The sequence below is a fragment of the Salvelinus alpinus genome, chromosome 11 (genome assembly GCF_045679555.1).
Source record: "Salvelinus alpinus chromosome 11, SLU_Salpinus.1, whole genome shotgun sequence".
Taxonomy (NCBI): domain Eukaryota; kingdom Metazoa; phylum Chordata; class Actinopteri; order Salmoniformes; family Salmonidae; genus Salvelinus; species Salvelinus alpinus.
Genome location: NC_092096.1, coordinates 576,269 through 600,073, shown reverse-complemented (window position 1 = coordinate 600,073; position 23,805 = coordinate 576,269). Strand labels below are relative to the sequence as shown.

The window sequence follows — 23,805 nt, the reverse complement described above, 5'->3', positions numbered from 1 at the left end:
TGGTATTATCATGCATTATATACTGAACCAAAATAGAAAACGCAACATGTTAAGTGTTGGTGCCGTGTTTCAGGAGCTGAATTAAGAGATCACCAGAAATTTTCCATAGAGAATAAAATGCTTATTTCTCTCAAATGATGGACACAATTTTGTTTTATGTCGCTGTTAGTGAGCATTTCTCCTTTTCCTTTCTCCTAATCCATCTCCCTGACAGGTGTGGCATATCGAGAAGCTGATTAAACAGCGTGATCATTACTCAGGTGCACCTTGTCCTGGGGACAATAAAAAGCTACTAAAATGTAAAAGTTTTGTCCCACAACACAATGGCCACAGATGTCTCAAGTTTTGAGGGGAGCGTGCAATTGGCATGCTGACTGCAGGAATGTCCACCAGAGATGTTGCCAGAGAATCAAACGTTAATTTATCTGCCATAAGCCGCCTCCATTGTCATTTTAGATAATTAGCCAGCCCAGGACCTCCACACCCGGCTTCTTCACCTGCGAGATCACCTGAGACCAGCCACCCGGACAGCTGATAAAACTGTAGGTTTGCACAAATGAAGAATTTCTGCACAAACTGTCAGAAACCGTCTCAGGGAAGCTCGTCATCCTCACCAGGGTCTTGACTGGAGAAGCGTGCTCTTCACAGATTAATCCCGGTTTCGACTGTACCGGGCACAGATGGCAGATTCATGTCATTGTGTGGGCGAGCGGTTTTCTGATGTCATGTGATCTCATGATGAGATCCTGATGCCCTTTGTCGTGCCATTCATCTGCCACCATCACCCCACGTTTCAGCATGATATTACACGGCCCCATGTCTCAAGGATCTGGACACAATTCCAGGAAGCTGAACATGTTCCAGTTCTTCCATGGCCTGCATACTCACCAGACACGTCACCCCATTGAGCATGTTTGGGATGCTCTGGATCGACGTGTACGACAGTCTGTTCCAGTTCCTGCCAATATCCAGCAACTTCTCACAGCCATTGAAGAGGAGTGGGACAACATTCAACAGGCCACAACCAACAGCCTGATCAACTCTATGTGAAGGAGATGTGTTGCGCTGCATGAGGCAAATGGTGGTCACACCAGATACTGACTGGTTTTCTGATCCACGTCTCTACTATTCGTAAAAGGTATCTGTGACCAACAGATGAATATCTGTATTCCCAGTCATGTGAAATCCATAGATTAGGTCCTAATTAATTTGTTTAAAATTGACTGATTTCCTTCTACGAACCGTAACTCAGTAAACTCTGTGAAATCGTTGCATGTTGTTTATATTTGTAGTCCGTATAGGTCTGCACGGCAACCCTGGATTTGACTGGGTCTTGTTGCCACAAGACTAAATGTAATTGACTGTTAATTTTGCAGAAATATGACTAAAAGATGCAATTATTGTTAGATAGATTATGGGGATGGATGTGTCCCTGAAGACTAATCTATTTAGGTCTGGTTATGATTGGTTATGGACATGGATGTGTCCCTGAAGACTAATCTCTTTAGGTCTGACTAAAGGACGATCCAGTTCAATAGAGTTACAGGCCAACTAAAGGACGATCCAGTTCAATAGAGTTACAGGCCAACTACAGGACGATCCAGTTCAATAGAGCTACAGGCCAACTAAAGGACGATCCAGTTCAATAGAGCTACAGGCCAACTAAAGGACGATCCAGTTCAATAGAGCTACAGGCCAACTAAAGGACGATCCAGTTCAATAGAGCTACAGGCCAACTAAAGGACGATCCAGTTCATTAAAGTTACAGGCCAACTACAGGACGATCCAGTTCAATAGAGCTACAGGCCAACTAGAGGACGATCCAGTTCAATAGAGCTACAGACCAACTAAAGGACGATCCAGTTCAATAGAGCTACAGGCCAACTAAAGGACGATCCAGTTCATTAGAGCTACAGGACGATCCAGTTAATTTGCGGCAGGTAGCCTAGCGGTTAAGAGCGTTGAGCCATGAACGGAAAAGCTGCTGGTTTGAATCCCTGAGCCAACTAAGTGAAAAACCTGTCGATGTGCCCTTGAGCAATGTGTTTAACCCTAACTGCCCCTTTTAAGTTGCTCTGGATAAGAGCGTCTGCTAAACGACTAAAACTAAAAAGTGGAACTGCAGCAAAAGGGACAGGATCATAATTGTGCCGTGTGTGTGTGTGTGTGTGTGTGTGTGTGTGTAAGACAGAGAGAGAGAATACGTTTCATAGTTTCTAGAACAAACAACAACCGTTATATTCTGACTGCAAAGCTGCTTCTTTATTTCCAAACCACTGAGCTAAAAGTAGATAAAAAAATACACCAGAAACATTATTCAAAAATCACATTTTATTTTCTTACAAGAATTCAGTTAATAAAACCTCTAATCCCCAAAGTGATTGGAAAGCAACACTTCACAAAACAAGACCAAACTACACACCTTACAAATTATCAAAGCAATACCAGTAATAAACAAGGATATCATTTTGTGCAATTATATTAAATTTGGCTCCATGCTCCCGAGTGGTGTGACGTGTTTTAAAGTGACTGCGCTGCATGCCATTAAGAAGTCAGTAGTGGTTTCTAAGATAGCTGCGCCGCCTTGTGGTACACCGTGGTATTACATTAAAGCTGCGCCGCTTTGTGGTACATCGTGGTATTACATTAACGCTGCGCCACCCTGTGGTACATCGTGGTATTACATCTAACCTACCAGTGGGCATTTCTCCATTCCACTCAGTCAGTCGGTAATCTCACACATTCTTCTGTATAAGTGGATACTCACACAGTACACAATACAAATCGACGTATGAAAATAGTGTGCAGTAATAGTGTGCAGTACCTATGAAAACAATCCTACCATTTAAAAAGGAGTTATATCAAAAACATAGGACACCATAGTGCATCAGATTGTACAGATTTGCATCCATCATTCTGTTCGTCCAGAACTCTGCCAGAAGCAAAGGAATTAACCCACAGCCTACAGCACAGTGAAAAACACATGTTAAAGTCAGTCAGACATTTAGATTGGAGTTGGGTGATTAGAAAAAAGCAGTCCACAGACATCATCATATGGCTATAGATGGTTAAACATGCAGAAGAGGAAGGCAAGTCTTATTGGACCTTACACACTGTGCAGTTGCTCCTCTTTAAAAGGTCTCAGTCAGTTGCTCCTCTTTAAAAGGTCTCAGTCAGTTGCTCCTCTTTAAAAGGTCTCAGTCAGTTGCTCCTCTTTAAAAGGTCTCAGTCAGTTGCTCCTCTTTAAAAGGTCTCAGTCAGTTGTTCCTCTTTAAAAGGTCTCAGTCAGTTGTTCCTCTTTAAAAGGTCTCAGTCAGTTGTTCCTCTTTAAAAGGTCTCAGTCAGTTGTTCCTCTTTAAAAGGTCTCAGTCAGTTGCTCCTCTTTAAAAGGTCTCAGTCAGTTGCTCCTCTTTAAAAGGTCTGTCAGTTGCTCCTCTTTAAAAGGTCTGTCAGGTGCTCCTCTTTAAAAGGTCTCAGTCAGTTGCTCCTCTTTAAAAGGTCTGTCAGTTGCTCCTCTTTAAAAGGTCTCAGTCAGTTGTTCCTCTTTAAAAGGTCTCAGTCAGTTGTTCCTCTTTAAAAGGTCTCAGTCAGTTGCTCCTCTTTAAAAGGTCTGTCAGTTGTTCCTCTTTAAAAGGTCTCAGTCAGTTGCTCCTCTTTAAAAGGTCTGTCAGTTGCTCCTCTTTAAAAGGTCTCAGTCAGTTGCTCCTCTTTAAAAGGTCTCAGTCAGTTGCTCCTCTTTAAAAGGTCTCAGTCAGTTGCTCCTCTTTAAAAGGTCTCAGTCAGTTGTTCCTCTTTAAAAGGTATGTCAGTTGCTCCTCTTTAAAAGGTCTCAGTCAGTTGCTCCTCTTTAAAAGGTCTCAGTCAGTTGTTCCTCTTTAAAAGGTCTGTCAGTTGCTCCTCTTTAAAAGGTCTCAGTCAGTTGTTCCTCTTTAAAAGGTCTGTCAGTTGCTCCTCTTTAAAAGGTCTCAGTCAGTTGTTCCTCTTTAAAATGTCAGTCAGTTGCTCCTCTTTAAAAGGTCTGTCAGTACACTTATCAGTGGTGGCTGGTGCCACCTTGAATCTGAGGAGGGACTCATAGTAATGGCTGGAATGAATAGACAGGCATCAGACACATCTAGACTTGGTTTCTTCACAGTGTTTGACACCGTTCCATCTATTCCATTCCAGCCATTATTATGAGCCGTCCTCCCTTCACCAGCCTCTAATGACTCTCTTGTACATCGGGGATGCTATCTGTTTGCTTAAAGGGATAGTTCACCCAAATTACACTATAACCTTTAAATTCAGAGGGTTCCTGAGTTGTTGGAATAGAGATATTGCTGCTTAAGGTTCTTTATTCCTTAGCCCTCTGATATCTATCTCTACTGTTCTAGAGCCCTCTGATATCTCTCTCTACTGTTCTAGAGCCCTCTGATATCTCTCTCTACTGTTCTAAAGCCCTCTGATATCTCTCTCTACTGTTCTAGAGCCCTCTGATATCTCTCTACTGTTCTAGAGCCCTCTGATATCTCTCTCTACTGTTCTAGAGCCCTCTGATATCTCTCTCTACTGTTCTAAAGCCCTCTGATATCTCTCTCTACTGTTCTAAAGCCCTCTGATATCGCTCTACTGTTCTAGAGCCCTCTGATATCTCTCTCTACTGTTCTAGAGCCCTCTGATATCTATCTCTACTGTTCTAAAGCCCTCTGATATCTCTCTCTACTGTTCTAAAGCCCTCTGATATCGCTCTACTGTTCTAGAGCCCTCTGATATCTCTCTCTACTGTTCTAGAGCCCTCTGATATCGCTCTACTGTTCTAGAGCCCTCTGATATCGCTCCACTGTTCTAGAGCCCTCTGATATCTCTCTACTGTTCTAGAGTCCTCTGATATCTCTCTACTGTTCTAGAGCCCTCTGATATCTCGCTACTGTTCTAGAGCCCTCTGATATCTCTCTACTGTTCTAGAGTCCTCTGATATCTCTCTACTGTTCTAGAGCCCTCTGATATCGCTCCACTGTTCTAGAGCCCTCTGATATCTCTCTACTGTTCTAGAGCCCTCTGATATATCTCTACTGTTCTAGAGCCCTCTGATATCGCTCCACTGTTCTAGAGCCCTCTGATATCGCTCCACTGTTCTAGAGCCCTCTGATATCTCTCTACTGTTCTAGAGCCCTCTGATATCTCTCTACTGTTCTAGAGCCCTCTGATATCTCGCTACTGTTCTAGAGCCCTCTGATATCTCGCTACTGTTCTAGAGCCCTCTGATATCTCGCTACTGTTCTAGAGCCCTCTGATATCTCTCTACTGTTCTAGAGCCCTCTGATATCTCTCTACTGTTCTAGAGCCCTCTGATATCTCTCTACTGTTCTAGAGCCCTCTGATATCGCTCCACTGTTCTAGAGCCCTCTGATATCTCGCTACTGTTCTAGAGCCCTCTGATATCTCGCTACTGTTCTAGAGCCCTCTGATATCTCTCTACTGTTCTAGAGCCCTCTGATATCTCGCTACTGTTGTAGAATACTAGAAGAGGGGTCTGTTCAACGACACTATTGTGATTGTGTTGTAATGAATGACAGTACATTGATATGCTGTTGAAATGAAACTGAATGTGTTTCTTATCCAATAGAAATGTGTTAAAAAGAAACGGTTTAATTAAAACAGAGCAAACTGAAGTGAAGAAGATTATTTTTGCATGGTGACACCTTTCTTCCCCTGTGTGTCTTGTTTATTATCTCTCTGGGTGATCCCTTTGTGAACCAGGACGTGTGTGTGTCTGTGTGTGTGTGTGTCTGTGTCTGTGTCTGTGTGTGTGTGTGTGTGTGTGTGTGTCTGTGGTTCAATCACACCTCGTAGTGTAGGTCGTTCAGCTCCAGCCTGGTGTAGTGCCGCCGGTCGAATGACTCCATGGCCTTACGTCCCACCACAGCCAGGACCAGAGTCAGGATGGCCAGGCCTACCACCACCACAGCCACCAGGGAGCTCTTCAGAGCCCCCCGCCCTGCCACATCCTTCCCCCCGCCCTGACCCTCTGTCCCTGGGGAGGCAGGGGCTGCCTGGACCCCTTTGGGCACCAGCACCAGCTCTTTTTCTGGTGTTGTCCTTGGCATCAGGGGTTCGATGGCTGCTGGGCTCTTAGTGGTGGTGGTGGTAGCTGGCTCAGTGGCTGGCTGGAGTTTTTCAGTAGTTCTGATCGGGTCTGGGTCTCTGCGGGGTGTTGGTGCTGGAGGGGTGGGGTCTGGGTCTCTGCGGTGTGTAGTTGAGACAGGTAAAGACATTGTTTTTGTAGTGGCAGGATGTGGTTTGGGTTTTTTAAACGATTTGTTAGTTTTTTGGGGAGGTTTATTGGGTTTTCTGGCCATCTGTGTGGTAGTGGTTATTGTAGATATTGTTGTAGGAGTAGTGTAGGCCTCTGTTAGTGGCCAGGATGTTGTATGTTGTGTTGTTGTAGTAGTGGTTGGAGGTGTTACTATCATTAAAGAGGGTTGTTTTGTTGTGGTTGTCAGCGGTGTCGTTGTGGTAGGAGGTTGTGTAGTGGTCGTTGTAGTAGTGGGTTGTGGTGTGGTTGTTGTGGTAGGTGTAGTGGTCATTGTAGTAGTGGGTTGTGGTGTGGTGGTAGTAGTAGTAGTAGTAGTGGGTTGTGGTCTGATGGTAGGTGTAGTAGTGGTAGTGGGTTGTGGTGTGGTTGTAGTGGTGGGTATAGTGGTGGTAGTAGTAGTAGTAGTGGGTTTTGGTCTGATGGTAGGTGTAGTGGTGGTAGTAGTGGGTTGTGGTCTGATGGTAGGTGTAGTAGTGGGTTGTGGTCTGATGGTAGGTGTAGTGGTGGTAGTAGTAGTAGTGGGTTGTGGTCTGATGGTAGGTGTAGTGGTCGTTGTAGTAGTAGTGGGTTGTGGTGTGGTTGTGGTGGTAGTAGTAGTAGTGGGTTGTGGTCTGATGGTAGTTGTAGTGGTGGTTGTAGTAGTAGTGGGTTGTGGTGTGGTTGTGGTGGTAGTTGTAGTGGTGGTAGTAGTAGTAATGGGTTGTGGTCTGATGGTAGGTGTAGTGGTGGTAGTTGTAGTAGTGGGTTGTGGTGTGGTTGTGGTGGTAGGTGTAGTGGTAGTAGTAGTAGTAGTGGGTTGTGGTCTGATGGTAGGTGTAGTGGTGGTAGTAGTAGTAGTGGGTTGTGGTCTGATGGTAGTTGTAGTGGTGGTAGTAGTAGTAGTGGGTTGTGGTCTGATGGTAGGTGTAGTGGTGGTAGTAGTAGTAGTGGGTTGTGGTCTGATGGTAGGTGTAGTGGTGGTAGTAGTAGCAGTGGGTTGTGGTCTGATGGTAGGTGCTGGAGTTGTAGAAGCAGTAGTAGTAGTCGGTTGGGTTGTGGAAGGTGGAGTAGGTATCATCGTGGTGGGATGAATCAAACCTATGGAAAACATGACATCAGAACATGACTCACGCAGAGATGAAAGACTCTGTATAACAACAACAAGACAAGAGCACAGAAACAACTAGTACGTCTGACATGGCCCCCCTATTCTCTACATAGAGCTGTGGGGACCAGGGCCCAGACAGTTGAAGGAAGATGCGTTCACCTTTGAAGATGTCGTATGTGTTGATGCCCTGTTCAGCAGCCAGGAGGGGACAGTCCTGCTCACTCTGGCAGTGGAACAGATGACAGTTGTGGTTGTTGGGAGGCTCAGAGGGCTTGTGAGGGTTGAACACAGCCAGGGTACACTTTATACCTGAGGGGAGAGAGCAATCAGACATGGAGGGTAATACCAAGTATCACGACTAACAATCCAGCCAGGGTACACTTTATACCCGAGGGGAGAGAGCAATCAGACATGGACGGTAATACCAAGTATCACGACTAACAATCCAGCCAGGGTACACTTTATACCTGAGGGGAGAGAGCAATCAGACATGGAGGGTAATACCAAGTATCACGACTAACAATCCAGCCAGGGTACACGTTATACCTGAGGGGAGAGAGCAATACCAAGTATCACGACTAACAATCCAGCCAGGGTACACTTTATACCTGAGGGGAGAGAGCAATCAGACATGGAGGGTAATACCAAGTATCACGACTAACAATCCAGCCAGGGTACACTTTATACCTGAGGGGAGAGAGCAATCAGACATGGACGGTAATACCAAGTATCACGACTAACAATCCAGCCAGGGTACACGTTATACCTGAGGGGAGAGAGCAATACCAAGTATCACGACTAACAATCCAGCCAGGGTACACTTTATACCTGAGGGGAGAAAGCAATACCAAGTATCACGACTAACAATCCAGCCAGGGTACACTTTAAACCTGAGGGGAGAGAGCAATCAGACATGGAGGGTAATACCAAGTATCACGACTAACAATCCAGCCAGGGTACACTTTATACCTGAGGGGAGAGAGCAATACCAAGTATCACGACTAACAATCCAGCCAGGGTACACGTTATACCTGAGGGGAGAGAGCAATCAGACATGGACGGTAATACCAAGTATCACGACTAACAATCCAGCCAGCGTACACTTTATACCTGAGGGGAGAGAGCAATCAGACATGGACAGTAATACCAAGTATCACGACTAACAATCCAGCCAGGGTACACTTTATACCTGAGGGGAGAGAGCAATCAGACATGGACGGTAATACCAAGTATCACGACTAACAATCCTTCCGTTTGAAAGTTCCACCGTGTTGTCTCTCCTCTACCTTCTTATGGATAGGGGGCAATATTCGTAAGTTTGGATGAATGAGGTGCCCAATGTAAACTGCCTGTTAGTCAGGCCCAGAAGCTAGGATATGCATATACATGGTAGTATTGGATAGAAAACACTCTAAAGTTTCCAAAACTGTGAAAATAATGTCTGTGAGTATAACAGACCTGATATAGCAGGTGAAAACCTGAGGAGAATCCATCTAGGAATATTTTTTTTGTGGCTCACCTCTCATTATAATGGCTGTCTATGGGAATATAAAAGGAAGTCCTCCCAGATTGCAGTTCCTAGGGCTTCCACTAGATGTCAACAGTCTTCAGAAAGAGTTTCAGGCTGGTTTTTTGAAAAATTAGCTAGAATTTGTAGCTTTTCTAAGTGGCTCCCATTTTGGCTGTAGTGTTATGACGCGCGTGGATGAGGACGTGCACTTGGTTATTTATCTCCGGTAATGAACATACTATTCTCCATCTTAAATTTGATAATTTATTTACATATTAGGGGACCTGAGGATTGATTAGAAACGTTGTTTGACTTGTTTGGACGTAGTTTATTGGTAACTTTTGGGATTCATTTTGTCTGCATTTTGAACGAGGGAAACCGGTGCATTATTGAATGAAGCGCGCCAACTAAACTGACATTTTTGGGATATAAAGGAGGACTTTATCGAACAAAACGGCCAAATGTGACGTAGCTGGGACCCTTTGGATTGCAAACAGAGGAAGATCTTCAAAGGTAAGTGATTTATTTTATCTCTATTTCTGACTTTCGTGATGCCTCTGCTTGGTTGGAAAATGTTTTTAATGCTTTTGTACGCGGGGCGCTGTCCTCAGATAATTGCATGGTATGCTTTCGCCGTAAAGCCTTTTTGAAATCTGACAAAGCGGCTGGATTAACAAGAAGTGAAGCTTTTAACCAATGTATAACACTTGTATTTTCATGAATATTTAATATTACGAATTTTGTATTTTGAATTTCGCGCTCTGCAATGTCACCGGATGTTGTCGAGGCCGGGCGCTAGCGGTACGCCTTTCCCAAAGAGGCTACCAATACCAAATATCACGACTAACAATCCTTCTGTTTGAAAGTTCCACCGTGTTGTCTCTCCTCTACCAATACCAAGTATCACGACTAACAATCCTTCTGTTTGAAAGTTCCATCGTGTTGTCTCTCCTCTACCAATACCAAGTATCACGACTAACAATCCTTCCGTTTGAAAGTGCCATCGTGTTATTATTATTGTGTGTATGTTTGTTTGTTATTGTGTGTTATTGAGTTATTGCATGTTATTGCATGTTATTACGTGTTATTGTGTTTTATTATGTGCGCGTTATTGCGTGTGTGTGTTGTTGCGTGTTATTGTGTCTTATTGCGTGTGTGTGATTCTGTGTATATGTTATTGTGTGTTATTATGTGTGTGTGTGTGTGTGTGTGTGTGTGTGATTGTGTGTGTATGTTATTGTGTGTTATTATGTGTGTGTGTGTTATTGCGTGTTATTGTGTGTTATCTTCTTATGGCTGCAGGGGCAGTATTGAGTAGCTTGGATGAAAAGGTGACCAGAGGGGCCCATAGTAAACTGCCTGCTCCTCAGTCCCAGTTGCTAATATATGCATATTATTATTATTATTGGATAGAAAACACTCTGAAGTTTCTAATACTGTTTGAATGATGTCTGTGAGTATAACAGAACTCATATGGCAGGCAAAAACCTGAGAAAAAAATCCAACCAGGAAGTGAGAAATCTGAGGTTTGTAGGTTTTCAACTCATCGACCTATCGAATACACTGTGGGATATGGGTCAGTTTGCACTTCCTACGGCTTCCACTAGATGTCAACAGTCTTTAGAACCATGTCTGATGCTTCTACTGTGAAGGGGTGCCGAAGGAGAGGGGATTGAGTAAGGTCTGCCATGACCTGAACATGCGCTGACCATGCGCGTTCATGTGAGAGGGAGCTCTGTTCCATCGCACTTCTGAAGACAATGGAATTCTCCGGGTGGAACATTATTGAAGATTTATGTTAAAAACATCCTAAAGATTGATTCAATACATCGTTTGACATGTTTCTAGTGACTGTTACGGAACTTTTTGACATTTCGTCTGCTTTTAGTGAACGCGCTTCATGACTTTGGATTTGTTTACCAAATGCGCTAAACAAAAGTAGCTATTTGGACATAAATGATGGACATTACCGAACAAAACAAACATTTCTTGTGGAAGTGGGAGTCCTGGGAGTGCATTCCGACGAAGTTCAGCAAAGGTAAGTGAAGATTTATAATGCTATTTATGAGTTTTGTTGACTCCACAATTTGTCGGGTAACTATTATGGCTTGCTTTTGTGGCTGAACGCTGTTCTCAGATTATTGAATATTGTGTTTTGCCGTAAAGCTTATTTGAAATCTGACACAGCGGTTGCATTAAGAACAAGTGTATCTTTAATTCTATGTAAAACATGTATCTTTCATCAAAGTTTATGATGAGTATTTCTGTTATTTGACGTGGCTCTCTGCAATTTCTCCGGATATTTTGGAGGCATTTCTGAACATGGCGCCAATGTAAACTGAGGTTTTTGGATATAAATATGAACTTTATCGAACAAAACATATATGTATTGTGTAACATGAAGTCCTATGAGTGTCATCTGATGAAGATCATCAAAGGTTAGTGATTCATTTTATCTCTATTTCTGCTTTTTGTGACTCCTGTCTTTGGCTGGAAAAATGGCTGTGTTTTTCCGTGATTTTGCGGTGACCTAACATAATCGTTTGTGGTGCTTTCGCTGTAAAGCCTTTTTGAAATCGGACACTGTGGTGGGATTAACAAGAAGTTTATCTTTAAAATGGTATGAAATACTTGTATAGTTCAGGAATTTTAATTATGAGATTTATGTTGTTTGAATTTGGCGCCCTGCACTTTCACTGGCTGGTGTCATATCGATCCCGTTAACGGGATTGCAGCCCTAAGTTATTGTGTGTGTGTTATTGTGTGTGTGTGTGTTATTGTGTGTGGTTCCTCCCCTACCTGGCTTGACGTCCTCTGAGCAGCAGGCCAGAACACAGTCTCTCTCTGATTGGGCGACTCTGGAGTCCATGACGGTGGTCGGTCGGACCAGCGCCTGGCGGACATTCACTATGGCGTTCTGATGCTGTCTGGAGAAACACGTCTCTGCGTCCGACCCCGAGACGGGGCCGGCGGCCGCCAGCATCAACATGGCGGCCAGGAGGAGCGGCGATGACACCCTAGAGGGGAGGATACGGGTCACGGAAGGGAACATGATGATGTCACAGTGACGTCACAGGTCCACGGGGCTCTGGTTGGTCGAACACACGCCACGCCCTCAGGGTCGACGGCAGGGGTTGGCAGATTCAGACACTCCTGTAGAGGGTAAAGGGCAGGGGTCAGACACTCATGTAAAGGGCAGGGGTCAAGGGCCAGACACTCCTGTAGAGGGTAGAGGACAGGGGTCAGACACTCCTGTAGAGGGTAGAGGACAGGGGTCAGACACTCCTGTAGAGGACAGGGATCAGACACACCTGTAGAGGACAGGGGTCAGACACTCCTGTAGAGGGTAGAGGACAGGGGTCAGACACTCCTGTAGAGGGTAGAGGACAGGGGTCAGACACTCCTGTAGAGGACAGGGATCAGACACTCCTGTAGAGGACAGGGGTCAGACACTCCTGTAGAGGGCAGTGAAGATGGTGGTCTGCTGGCCAGGTCTCAGTTGTAAACGAGAACTTGTTCTCAAACTGGCCTACCGGGTAAAATAAAGGTTAATAAAGAATAAATAAAATACAGACTGGGTCAGGGAGAGGTTGAAAATGTCAGTGAAGACACTTGCCCGCTGGTCAGCACGTGCTCTGAGTACGCGTCCTGGTAGTCTGTCTAGCCCTGCGACCTTGTGAATGTTAACCTTTTTAAAGGTCTTACTGACATCTGCTACGGAGAGCGAGATCGAACAGTCGTCCGGAACGGCTGGTGTTCTCATGCTTGGTTCAGTGTTGCTTGCCTCGAAGAGAGCATATAAAGGCATTTAGCTCGTCTGGTAGGCTCACGTCACAGGGCAGTTCACGGCTGGGTTTCCCTTCGTAATCCGTCATAGTTTGCAAGCCCTGCCACAAGTGTCAGAGACGGTGTAGTAGGATTCGATCTTAGTCCTATATTGACCCGTTGTCTGTATGATGGCTCGTCGGAGGTCGTCGGAGGTCATAGCAGGATTTCTTATAAGCCTCCGGATTAGCGACCCGCTCCTTGAAAGCGGCAGCTCTAGCCTTTAGCTCAGTGCGGATGTTGCCTGTAATCCATGGCTTCTGGTTAGGATATGTACGTACGGTCGCTGTTGGGACGACGTCATTGGCGCAGTTATTAATGAAGCAGGTGACTGATGTGGTAACCTCCTAAAAGGTTATCGGATGAATCCCAGGAACATATTCCAGTCTGTGCGAAACAGTCCTGTAGCTTAGCATCTGCTTCATCTGACCACTTGAGTTTTTGCTTTTAGGAAACAGAGAGTTCTGGTGAGATTTGCCGAAGGGAAGGCGAGGCAGAGCTTTGTACGTATCTAAAGGTGATTTAGAGTTTTGTTGCCTCTAGTGGCACAGGGGGACACAGGGGGACACAGAGGGACACAGGGGGACACAGAGGGACACAGGGGGACACAGAGGGACACAGGGGGACACAGAGGGACACAGGGGGACACAGAGGGACACAGGGGGACACAGAGGGACACAGAGGGACACAGGGGGACACAGGGGGACACAGGGGGACACAGGGGGACACAGGGGGACACAGGGGGACACAGAGGGACACAGGGGGACACAGGGGGACACAGGGGGACATACTCGTAAAAATGAGGCCAAATGGATTTCAGTTTCCCTGCATTAAAAATCACTGGCCAAGAAAAAGGCTGCCTCAATGTGCATTGTCTTGTTGACTGTTGGCCCTGTTCAGCTCTTTGGGTGCAGTCTTAGTGCCAAGCACGGGTTTATGGTGGGAAATAGACAGCTATCAAACATATAGATGAACTCTCTGGGTAAATAGTGTGGACTACAGCTTATCAAACATATAGATGAACTCTCTTGGTAAATAGTGTGGTCTACAGCTTATCAAACATATAGATGAACTCTCTTGGTAAATAGTGTGGACTACAGCTTATCAAACATATAGGTGAACTCTCTTGGTAAATAGTGTGGTCTACAGCTTATCAAACATATAGGTGAACTCTCTTGGTAAATAGTGTGGACTACAGCTTATCAAACATATAGATGAACTCTCTTGGTAAATAGTGTGGTCTACAGCTTATCAAACATATAGATGAACTCTCTTGGTAAATAGTGTGGACTACAGCTTATCAAACATATAGATGAACTCTCTTGGTAAATAGTGTGGTCTACAGCTTATCAGACATATAGATGAACTCTCTGGGTAAATAGTGTGGACTACAGTTTATCAAACATATAGATGAACTCTCTTGGTAAATAGTGTGGACTACAGCTTATCAAACATATAGATGAACTCTCTTGGTAAATAGTGTGGTCTACAGTTTATCAAACATATAGATGAACTCTCTTGGTAAATAGTGTGGTCTACAGCTTATCAAACATATAGATGAACTCTCTTGGTAAATAGTGTGGACTACAGCTTATCAAACATATGGATGAACTCTCTTGGTAAATAGTGTGGACTACAGTTTATCAAACATATAGATGAACTCTCTTGGTAAATAGTGTGGACTACAGCTTATCAAACATATAGATGAACTCTCTTGGTAAATAGTGTGGACTACAGTTTATCAAACATATATATGAACTCTCTTGGTAAATAGTGTGGTCTACAGCTTATCAAACATATAGATGAACTCTCTTGGTAAATAGTGTGGACTACAGCTTATCAAACATATAGATGAACTCTCTTGGTAAATAGTGTGGACTACAGCTTATCAAACATATAGATGAACTCTCTTGGTAAATAGTGTGGACTACAGCTTATCAAACATATAGGTGAACTCTCTTGGTAAATAGTGTGGACTACAGCTTATCAAACATATAGATGAACTCTCTTGGTAAATAGTGTGGACTACAGCTTATCAAACATATAGATGAACTCTCTTGGTAAATAGTGTGGACTACAGTTTATCAAACATATAGATGAACTCTCTTGGTAAATAGTGTGGTCTACAGCTTATCAAACATATAGATGAACTCTCTTGGTAAATAGTGTGGTCTACAGCTTATCAAACATATAGATGAACTCTCTTGGTAAATAGTGTGGACTACAGTTTATCAAACATATAGATGAACTCTCTTGGTAAATAGTGTGGACTACAGTTTATCAAACATATATATGAACTCTCTTGGTAAATAGTGTGGACTACAGTTTATCAAACATATATATGAACTCTCTTGGTAAATAGTGTGGACTACAGCTTATCATTCTAACTTAAAACTTGAGACTTCCTCAACATTAGAGATCGAGGGGCAACGGCGGTCTATTGGCTTGAGACTTCCTCAACATGAGAGATCGAGGGGCAACGGCGGTCTATTGGCTTGAGACTTCCTCAACATGAGAGATCGAGGGGCAACGGCGGTCTATTGGCTTGAGACTTCCTCAACATGAGAGATCGAGGGGCAACGGCGGTCTATTGGCTTGAGACTTCCTCAACATGAGAGATCGAGGGGCAACGGCGGTCTATTGGCTTGAGACTTCCTCAACATGAGAGATCGAGGGGCAACGGCGGTCTATTGGCTTGAGACTTCCTCAACATGAGAGATCGAGGGGCAACGGCGGTCTATTGGCTTGAGACTTCCTCAACATGAGAGATCGAGGGGCAACGACGGTCTATTGGCTTGTCGACGTCTCGTCAGGACGCCACTTCCTCTTTCAGTCCCGGGGATCAGGGTCGGGAGGAAGCAGGAAGTCCAGAGCTGACGACTCGTGGGAAGTGGAAACTGGCGACTCCTTCAACCCGACACGGTCGTTATGAGATACAGAGACAGGACTGGTCTGCATCCCAACCCGACACGGTCGTTATGAGACACAGAGACAGGACTGGTCTGCATCCCAACCCGACACGGTAGTTATGAGATACAGACAGGACTGGTCTGCATCCCAACCCGACACGGTAGTTATGAGACAGAGACAGGACTGGTCTGCATCCCAACCCGACACGGTAGTTATGAGATACAGACAGGACTGGTCTGCATCCCAACCCGACACGGTAGTTATGAGATACAGACAGGACTGGTCTGCATCCCAACCCGACACGGTAGTTATGAGATACAGACAGGACTGGTCTGCATCCCAACCCGACACGGTCGTTATGAGACAGAGACAGGACTGGTCTGCATCCCAACCCGACACGGTCGTTATGAGATACAGAGACAGGACTGGTCTGCATCCCAACCCGACACGGTAGTTATGAGACAGAGACAGGACTGGTCTGCATCCCAACCCGACACGGTAGTTATGAGATACAGACAGGACTGGTCTGCATCCCAACCCGACACGGTAGTTATGAGATACAGACAGGACTGGTCTGCATCCCAACCCGACACGGTAGTTATGAGATACAGACAGGACTGGTCTGCATCCCAACCCGACACGGTCGTTATGAGACAGAGACAGGACTGGTCTGCATCCCAACCCGACACGGTCGTTATGAGACAGAGACAGGACTGGTCTGCATCCCAACCCGACACGGTCGTTATGAGACAGAGACAGGACTGGTCTGCATCCCAACCCGACACGGTCGTTATGAGACAGAGACAGGACTGGTCTGCATCCCAACCCGACACGGTAGTTATGAGACAGAGACAGGACTGGTCTGCATCCCAACCCGACACGGTAGTTATGAGATACAGAGACAGGACTGGTCTGCATCCCAACCCGACACGGTAGTTATGAGATACAGAGACAGGACTGGTCTGCATCCCAACCCGACACGGTAGTTATGAGATACAGAGACAGGACTGGTCTGCATCCCAACCCGACACGGTCGTTATGAGATACAGAGACAGGACTGGTCTGCATCCCAACCCGACACGGTCGTTATGAGACAGAGACAGGACTGGTCTGCATCCCAACCCGACACGGTAGTTATGAGATACAGAGACAGGACTGGTCTGCATCCCAACCCGACACGGTAGTTATGAGATACAGAGACAGGACTGGTCTGCATCCCAACCCGACACGGTAGTTATGAGATACAGAGACAGGACTGGTCTGCACCCCAACCCGACACGGTCGTTATGAGATACAGAGACAGGACTGGTCTGCACCCCAACCCGACACGGTAGTTATGAGACAGAGACAGGACTGGTCTGCATCCCAACCCGACACGGTGGTTATGAGATACAGAGACAGGACTGGTCTGCATCCCAACCCGACACGGTAGTTATGAGATACAGAGACAGGACTGGTCTGCATCCCAACCCGACACGGTCGTTATGAGATACAGAGACAGGACTGGTCTGCATCCCAACCCGACACGGTAGTTATGAGATACAGAGACAGGACTGGTCTGCATCCCAACCCGACACGGTCGTTATGAGACAGAGACAGGACTGGTCTGCATCCCAACCCGACACGGTAGTTATGAGACAGAGACAGGACTGGTCTGCATCCCAACCCGACACGGTAGTTATGAGATACAGAGACAGGACTGATCTGCATCCCAACCCGACACGGTAGTTATGAGACAGAGACAGGACTGGTCTGCATCCCAACCCGACACGGTCGTTATGAGATACAGAGACAGGACTGGTCTGCATCCCAACCCGACACGGTAGTTATGAGACAGAGACAGGACTGGTCTGCATCCCAACCCGACACGGTAGTTATGAGATACAGAGACAGGACTGGTCTGCACCCCAACCCGACACGGTAGTTATGAGATACAGAGACAGGACTGGTCTGCATCCCAACCCGACACGGTCGTTATGAGATACAGAGACAGGACTGGTCTGCATCCCAACCCGACACGGTCGTTATGAGACACAGAGACAGGACTGGTCTGCATCCCAACCCGACACGGTCGTTATGAGATACAGAGACAGGACTGGTCTGCATCCCAACCCGACACGGTCGTTATGAGATACAGAGACAGGACTGGTCTGCATCCCAACCCGACACGGTCGTTATGAGATACAGAGACAGGACTGGTCTGCATCCCAACCCGACACGGTAGTTATGAGATACAGAGACAGGACTGGTCTGCATCCCAACCCGACACGGTAGTTATGAGATACAGACAGGACTGGTCTGCATCCCAACCCGACACGGTAGTTATGAGATACAGAGACAGGACTGGTCAGCATCCCAACCCGACACGGTCGTTATGAGATACAGACAGGACTGGTCTGCATCCCAACCCGACACGGTAGTTATGAGATACAGAGACAGGACTGGTCAGCATCCCAACCCGACACGGTCGTTATGAGATACAGAGACAGGACTGGTCTGCATCCCAACCCGACACGGTCGTTATGAGACACAGAGACAGGACTGGTCTGCATCCCAACCCGACACGGTCGTTATGAGATACAGAGACAGGACTGGTCTGCATCCCAACCCGACACGGTCGTTATGAGATACAGAGACAGGACTGGTCTGCATCCCAACCCGACACGGTAGTTATGAGATACAGAGACAGGACTGGTCTGCATCCCAACCCGACACGGTAGTTATGAGATACAGAGACAGGACTGGTCTGCATCCCAACCCGACACGGTAGTTATGAGATACAGACAGGACTGGTCTGCATCCCAACCCGACACGGTAGTTATGAGATACAGAGACAGGACTGGTCAGCATCCCAACCCGACACGGTCGTTATGAGATACAGACAGGACTGGTCTGCATCCCAACCCGACACGGTAGTTATGAGATACAGAGACAGGACTGGTCAGCATCCCAACCCGACACGGTCGTTATGAGACACAGAGACAGGACTGGTCTGCATCCCAACCCGACACGGTCGTTATGAGATACAGAGACAGGACTGATCTGCATCCCAACCACCATCCCATTCCCTATTGGCCTTGGTCCAAAAGTAGTGCCATTTGGTTTCAGCCTTGGTGAAGAGCTGCTCTGAAAAGATCCTGGCTGGCAGTGGCTCAATTTGACGGTCTGCCAGCCTTTCACACAGCACTAAACTAATCTCTCTCTGCGACCTCTCTCTCTCTCTGCTACCTCTCTCGCTCTCTGCTACCTCTCTCTCTGCTACTCTCTCTCTGCTACCCCCCCTCCTCTTCCTCTGCTACCTCTCCCCCCCCTCCTCTTCCTCTCTCTCTGCTACCTCTCTCCCCCCCCCCTCTTCCTCTCTCTTTGCTACCCCCCCCTCCTCTCTCTGCTACCTCCCCCCCCCCCTCTTCCTCTCTCTCTGCTACCTCTCCCCCCCTCGTCTTCCTCTCTCTCTGTCTCTCTCTATTTTATTGAAAGGGTTCAAAGAACACTGTAATCAGGTTGACTCAAGAGTCCAGCCTATTTCCCTGTAAAACCATAAACCATGTTTTTCTGTCCTCCACAACCCCAGTTCTGCCACTAAACCAACCAGACTACTGGTTATGAAACGGATTACACAGCATAAAGACAAACAACCAACAAAAAGTTAACCAAGGAAAACAAGAAGAGATGTCTTCTACTTCTCTCCAACAACGGCCTTGTTAAGTCACTACCAGCTTTAAAAAAAGAAAGAAAGTATTTTTATCACAAGCCTTTAAGAGGAAAAGTGACAGAGAACCAAGCTGTAGATCTGTAACTTAAAAACAACGTCCCCTAAAAATAGTCCAGCAGCCCCCAATCTGTCTACGAGCCTCTACTGAGGAGGAGACGATGCTCCAGCAGCCCCAATCTGTCTACGAGCCTCTACTGAGGAGGAGACGATGCTCCAGCAGCCCCCAATCTGTCTACGAGCCTCTACTGAGGAGGAGACGATGTCCCAGCAGCCCCAATCTGTCTCCGAGCCTCTACTGAGGAGGAGACGATGCTCCAGCAGTCCCCAATCTGTCTACGAGCCTCTACTGAGGAGGAGACGATGCTCCAGCAGCCCCCAATCTGTCTACGAGCCTCTACTGAGGAGGAGACGATGCTCCAGCAGCCCCCAATCTGTCTACGAGCCTCTACTGAGGAGGAGACGATGCTCCAGCAGCCTCCAATCTGTCTACGAGCCTCTACTGAGGAGGAGACGATGCTCCAACAGCCTCCAATCTGTCTACGAGCCTCTACTGAGGAGGAGACGATGTCCCAGCAGCCCCAATCTGTCTCCGAGCCTCTACTGAGGAGGAGACGATGCTCCAGCAGCCCCCAATCTGTCTACGAGCCTCTACTGAGGAGGAGACGATGCTCCAGCAGCCTCCAATCTGTCTACGAGCCTCTACTGAGGAGGAGACGATGCTCCAGCAGCCTCCAATCTGTCTACGAGCCTCTACTGAGGAGGAGACGATGCTCCAGCAGCCCCCAATCTGTCTACGAGCCTCTACTGAGGAGGAGACGATGCTCCAGCAGCCCCCAATCTGTCTACGAGCCCCTACTGAGGAGGAGACGATGCTCCAGCAGTCCCCAATCTGTCTACGAGCCTCTACTGAGGAGGAGACGATGCTCCAGCAGCCCCCAATCTGTCTACGAGCCTCTACTGAGGAGGAGACGATGCTCCAGCAGCCCCCAATCTGTCTCCGAGACTACTGAGGAGGAGACGATGCTCCAGCAGCCCCCAATCTGTCTCCGAGCCTCTACTGAGGAGGAGACGATGCTCCAGCAGCCCCCAATCTGTCTCCGAGCCTCTACTGAGGAGGAGACGAGGCTCCAGCAGCCCCCAATCTGTCTACGAGCCTCTACTGAGGAGGAGACGATGCTCCAGCAGCCCCCAATCTGTCTACGAGCCTCTACTGAGGAGGAGACGATGCTCCAGCAGCCCCCAATCTGTCTACGAGACTACTGAGGAGGAGACGATGCTCCAGCAGCCTCCAATCTGTCTCCGAGCCTCTACTGAGGAGGAGACGATGCTCCAGCAGCCCCCAATCTGTCTACGAGCCTCTACTGAGGAGGAGACGATGCTCCAGCAGCCCCAATCTGTCTACGAGCCTCTACTGAGGAGGAGACGATGCTCCAGCAGCCCCCAATCTGTCTACGAGCCTCTACTGAGGAGGAGACGATGTCCCAGCAGCCCCAATCTGTCTCCGAGCCTCTACTGAGGAGGAGACGATGCTCCAGCAGCCCCCAATCTGTCTCCGAGCCTCTACTGAGGAGGAGACGATGATCCAGCAGCCTCCAATCTGTCTACGAGCCTCTACTGAGGAGGAGACGATGCTCCAGCAGCCTCCAATCTGTCTACGAGCCTCTACTGAGGAGGAGACGATGCTCCAACAGCCTCCAATCTGTCTACGAGCCTCTACTGAGGAGGAGACGATGTCCCAGCAGCCCCAATCTGTCTCCGAGCCTCTACTGAGGAGGAGACGATGCTCCAGCAGCCCCCAATCTGTCTACGAGCCTCTACTGAGGAGGAGACGATGCTCCAGCAGCCTCCAATCTGTCTACGAGCCTCTACTGAGGAGGAGACGATGCTCCAGCAGCCTCCAATCTGTCTACGAGCCTCTACTGAGGAGGAGACGATGCTCCAGCAGCCCCCAATCTGTCTACGAGCCTCTACTGAGGAGGAGACGATGCTCCAGCAGCCCCCAATCTGTCTACGAGCCCCTACTGAGGAGGAGACGATGCTCCAGCAGTCCCCAATCTGTCTACGAGCCTCTACTGAGGAGGAGACGATGCTCCAGCAGCCCCCAATCTGTCTACGAGCCTCTACTGAGGAGGAGACGATGCTCCAGCAGCCCCCAATCTGTCTCCGAGACTACTGAGGAGGAGACGATGCTCCAGCAGCCCCCAATCTGTCTCCGAGCCTCTACTGAGGAGGAGACGAGGCTCCAGCAGCCCCCAATCTGTCTACGAGCCTCTACTGAGGAGGAGACGATGCTCCAGCAGCCCCCAATCTGTCTACGAGCCTCTACTGAGGAGGAGACGATGCTCCAGCAGCCCCCAATCTGTCTACGAGACTACTGAGGAGGAGACGATGCTCCAGCAGCCTCCAATCTGTCTCCGAGCCTCTACTGAGGAGGAGACGATGCTCCAGCAGCCCCCAATCTGTCTACGAGCCTCTACTGAGGAGGAGACGATGCTCCAGCAGCCCCAATCTGTCTACGAGCCTCTACTGAGGAGGAGACGATGCTCCAGCAGCCCCCAATCTGTCTACGAGCCTCTACTGAGGAGGAGACGATGTCCCAGCAGCCCCAATCTGTCTCCGAGCCTCTACTGAGGAGGAGACGATGCTCCAGCAGCCCCCAATCTGTCTACGAGCCTCTACTGAGGAGGAGACGATGATCCAGCAGCCTCCAATCTGTCTACGAGCCTCTACTGAGGAGGAGACGATGCTCCAGCAGCCTCCAATCTGTCTACGAGCCTCTACTGAGGAGGAGACGATGTCCCAGCAGCCCCAATCTGTCTCCGAGCCTCTACTGAGGAGGAGACGATGCTCCAGCAGCCCCCAATCTGTCTACGAGCCTCTACTGAGGAGGAGACGATGCTCCAGCAGCCTCCAATCTGTCTACGAGCCTCTGCTGAGGAGGAGACGATGCTCCAGCAGCCTCCAATCTGTCTACGAGCCTCTACTGAGGAGGAGACGATGCTCCAGCAGCCCCCAATCTGTCTACGAGCCCCTACTGAGGAGGAGACGATGCTCCAGCAGCCCCCAATCTGTCTACGAGCCTCTACTGAGGAGGAGACGATGCTCCAGCAGCCCCCAATCTGTCTCCGAGACTACTGAGGAGGAGACGATGCTCCAGCAGCCCCCAATCTGTCTCCGAGCCTCTACTGAGGAGGAGACGAGGCTCCAGCAGCCCCCAATCTGTCTACGAGCCTCTACTGAGGAGGAGACGATGCTCCAGCAGCCCCCAATCTGTCTACGAGCCTCTACTGAGGAGGAGACGATGCTCCAGCAGCCCCCAATCTGTCTACGAGACTACTGAGGAGGAGACGATGCTCCAGCAGCCTCCAATCTGTCTCCGAGCCTCTACTGAGGAGGAGACGATGCTCCAGCAGCCCCCAATCTGTCTACGAGCCTCTACTGAGGAGGAGACGATGCTCCAGCAGCCCCCAATCTGTCTACGAGCCTCTACTGAGGAGGAGACGATGCTCCAGCAGCCCCCAATCTGTCTACGAGCCTCTACTGAGGAGCAGACGATGCTCCAGCAGACCCCAATCTGTCTACGAGCCTCTACTGAGGAGGAGACGATGCTCCAGCAGCCCCCAATCTGTCTACGAGCCTCTACTGAGGAGGAGACGATGCTCCAGCAGACCCCAATCTGTCTACGAGCCTCTACTGAGGAGGAGACGATGCTCCAGCAGCCCCCAATCTGTCTACGAGCCTCTACTGAGGAGGAGACGATGCTCCAGCAGCCCCCAATCTGTCTACGAGCCTCTACTGAGGAGGAGACGATGCTCCAGCAGCCCCCAATCTGTCTACGAGCCTCTACTGAGGAGGAGACGATGCTCCAGCAGCCCCCAATCTGTCTACGAGCCTCTACTGAGGAGGAGACGATGCTCCAGCAGCCCCCAATCTGTCTACGAGCCTCTACTGAGGAGGAGACGATGCTCCAGCAGCCCCCAATCTGTCTACGAGCCTCTACTGAGGAGGAGACGATGCTCCAGCAGCCCCCAATCTGTCTACGAGCCTCTACTGAGGAGGAGACGATGCTCCAGCAGCCCCCAATCTGTCTCCGAGCCTCTACTGAGGACGAGACGATGCTCCAGCAGCCCCCAATCTGTCTACGAGCCTCTACTGAGGAGGAGACGATGCTCCAGCAGCCCCCAATCTGTCTCCGAGACTACTGAGGAGGAGACGATGCTTCTGTTGCCTCTGTCAGTTTAAGAACAAAGCAGAACAGAGTTACAATAAGAACAGAATGTTTATGACTAAAACTACAACCAACCGAAACCAAACTCTTCCACTACGCAGTGTGGATCCCTACTGTGGCTCTAACAGGCATGTCAGGACTATAGGCCTGTATATCACAATATAACCCCTATATCACAATATAACCCCTATACCAACGGGTTGATAGGCCTGTATATCACAATATAACCCCTATATCA

General features: G+C 48.1%; 3 protein-coding genes across 6 annotated transcripts in view; 1 reads left to right on the top strand and 2 right to left on the bottom strand.

The window, feature by feature from the left end:
* Nucleotides 1-2,311: 2,311 nt before the first annotated feature.
* LOC139533447 (mucin-2-like) overlaps nt 2,312-23,805 on the bottom strand; it is a 27,293-nt gene continuing 5,799 nt past the window's right edge. For 3 of the 4 annotated variants that reach the window (XM_071331473.1, XM_071331474.1, XM_071331472.1), the window contains 3 exons: nt 11,692-12,045; nt 7,542-7,691; nt 2,312-7,372 (listed from right to left, as the gene is read on the bottom strand). In XM_071331473.1, coding sequence (XP_071187574.1) covers nt 5,820-7,372; nt 7,542-7,691; nt 11,692-11,944 — 1,956 coding nt within the window. In that variant the 5' untranslated portion in view covers nt 11,945-12,045 and the 3' untranslated portion in view covers nt 2,312-5,819. Of the gene's footprint in view, nt 7,373-7,541; nt 7,692-8,300; nt 8,572-11,691; nt 12,046-23,805 lie in introns of those variants that run through there. The other variant, XM_071331475.1, reaches the window with a different exon arrangement.
* On the bottom strand, nt 12,069-13,506 carry LOC139534829 (keratin-associated protein 12-1-like). The gene is made up of 3 exons (XM_071334284.1): nt 13,255-13,506; nt 12,204-12,295; nt 12,069-12,111 (listed from the first exon to the last, which is right to left on the bottom strand). The coding sequence occupies exons 1-3, from the start codon at nt 13,504-13,506 to the stop codon at nt 12,069-12,071; spliced, it is 387 nt and encodes a 128-aa protein (XP_071190385.1).
* LOC139534828 (fibrous sheath CABYR-binding protein-like) lies at nt 22,690-23,544 on the top strand. Its single transcript, XM_071334283.1, has one exon. It carries the CDS (start codon nt 22,690-22,692, stop codon nt 23,542-23,544), a length of 855 nt encoding a protein of 284 aa, XP_071190384.1.

What these genes read in the sequence shown, in the direction of transcription:
- LOC139534829 (XM_071334284.1), bottom strand. Translation starts at nt 13,506, where the DNA reads ATGTCCCCCTGTGTCCCCCTGTGTCCCCCTGTGTCCCTCTGTGTCCCC. An exon ending in GTCCCCCTGTGCCACTAGAG is followed by an intron (nt 12,296 to 13,254) that starts GCAACAAAACTC and finishes TGTCCTCTACAG; the next exon opens with GAGTGTCTGACCCCTGTCCT. An exon ending in CTGACCCCTGTCCTCTACAG is followed by an intron (nt 12,112 to 12,203) that starts GTGTGTCTGATC and finishes TACCCTCTACAG; the next exon opens with GAGTGTCTGGCCCTTGACCC.
- LOC139534828 (XM_071334283.1), top strand. Translation starts at nt 22,690, where the DNA reads ATGCTCCAGCAGCCTCCAATCTGTCTCCGAGCCTCTACTGAGGAGGAG.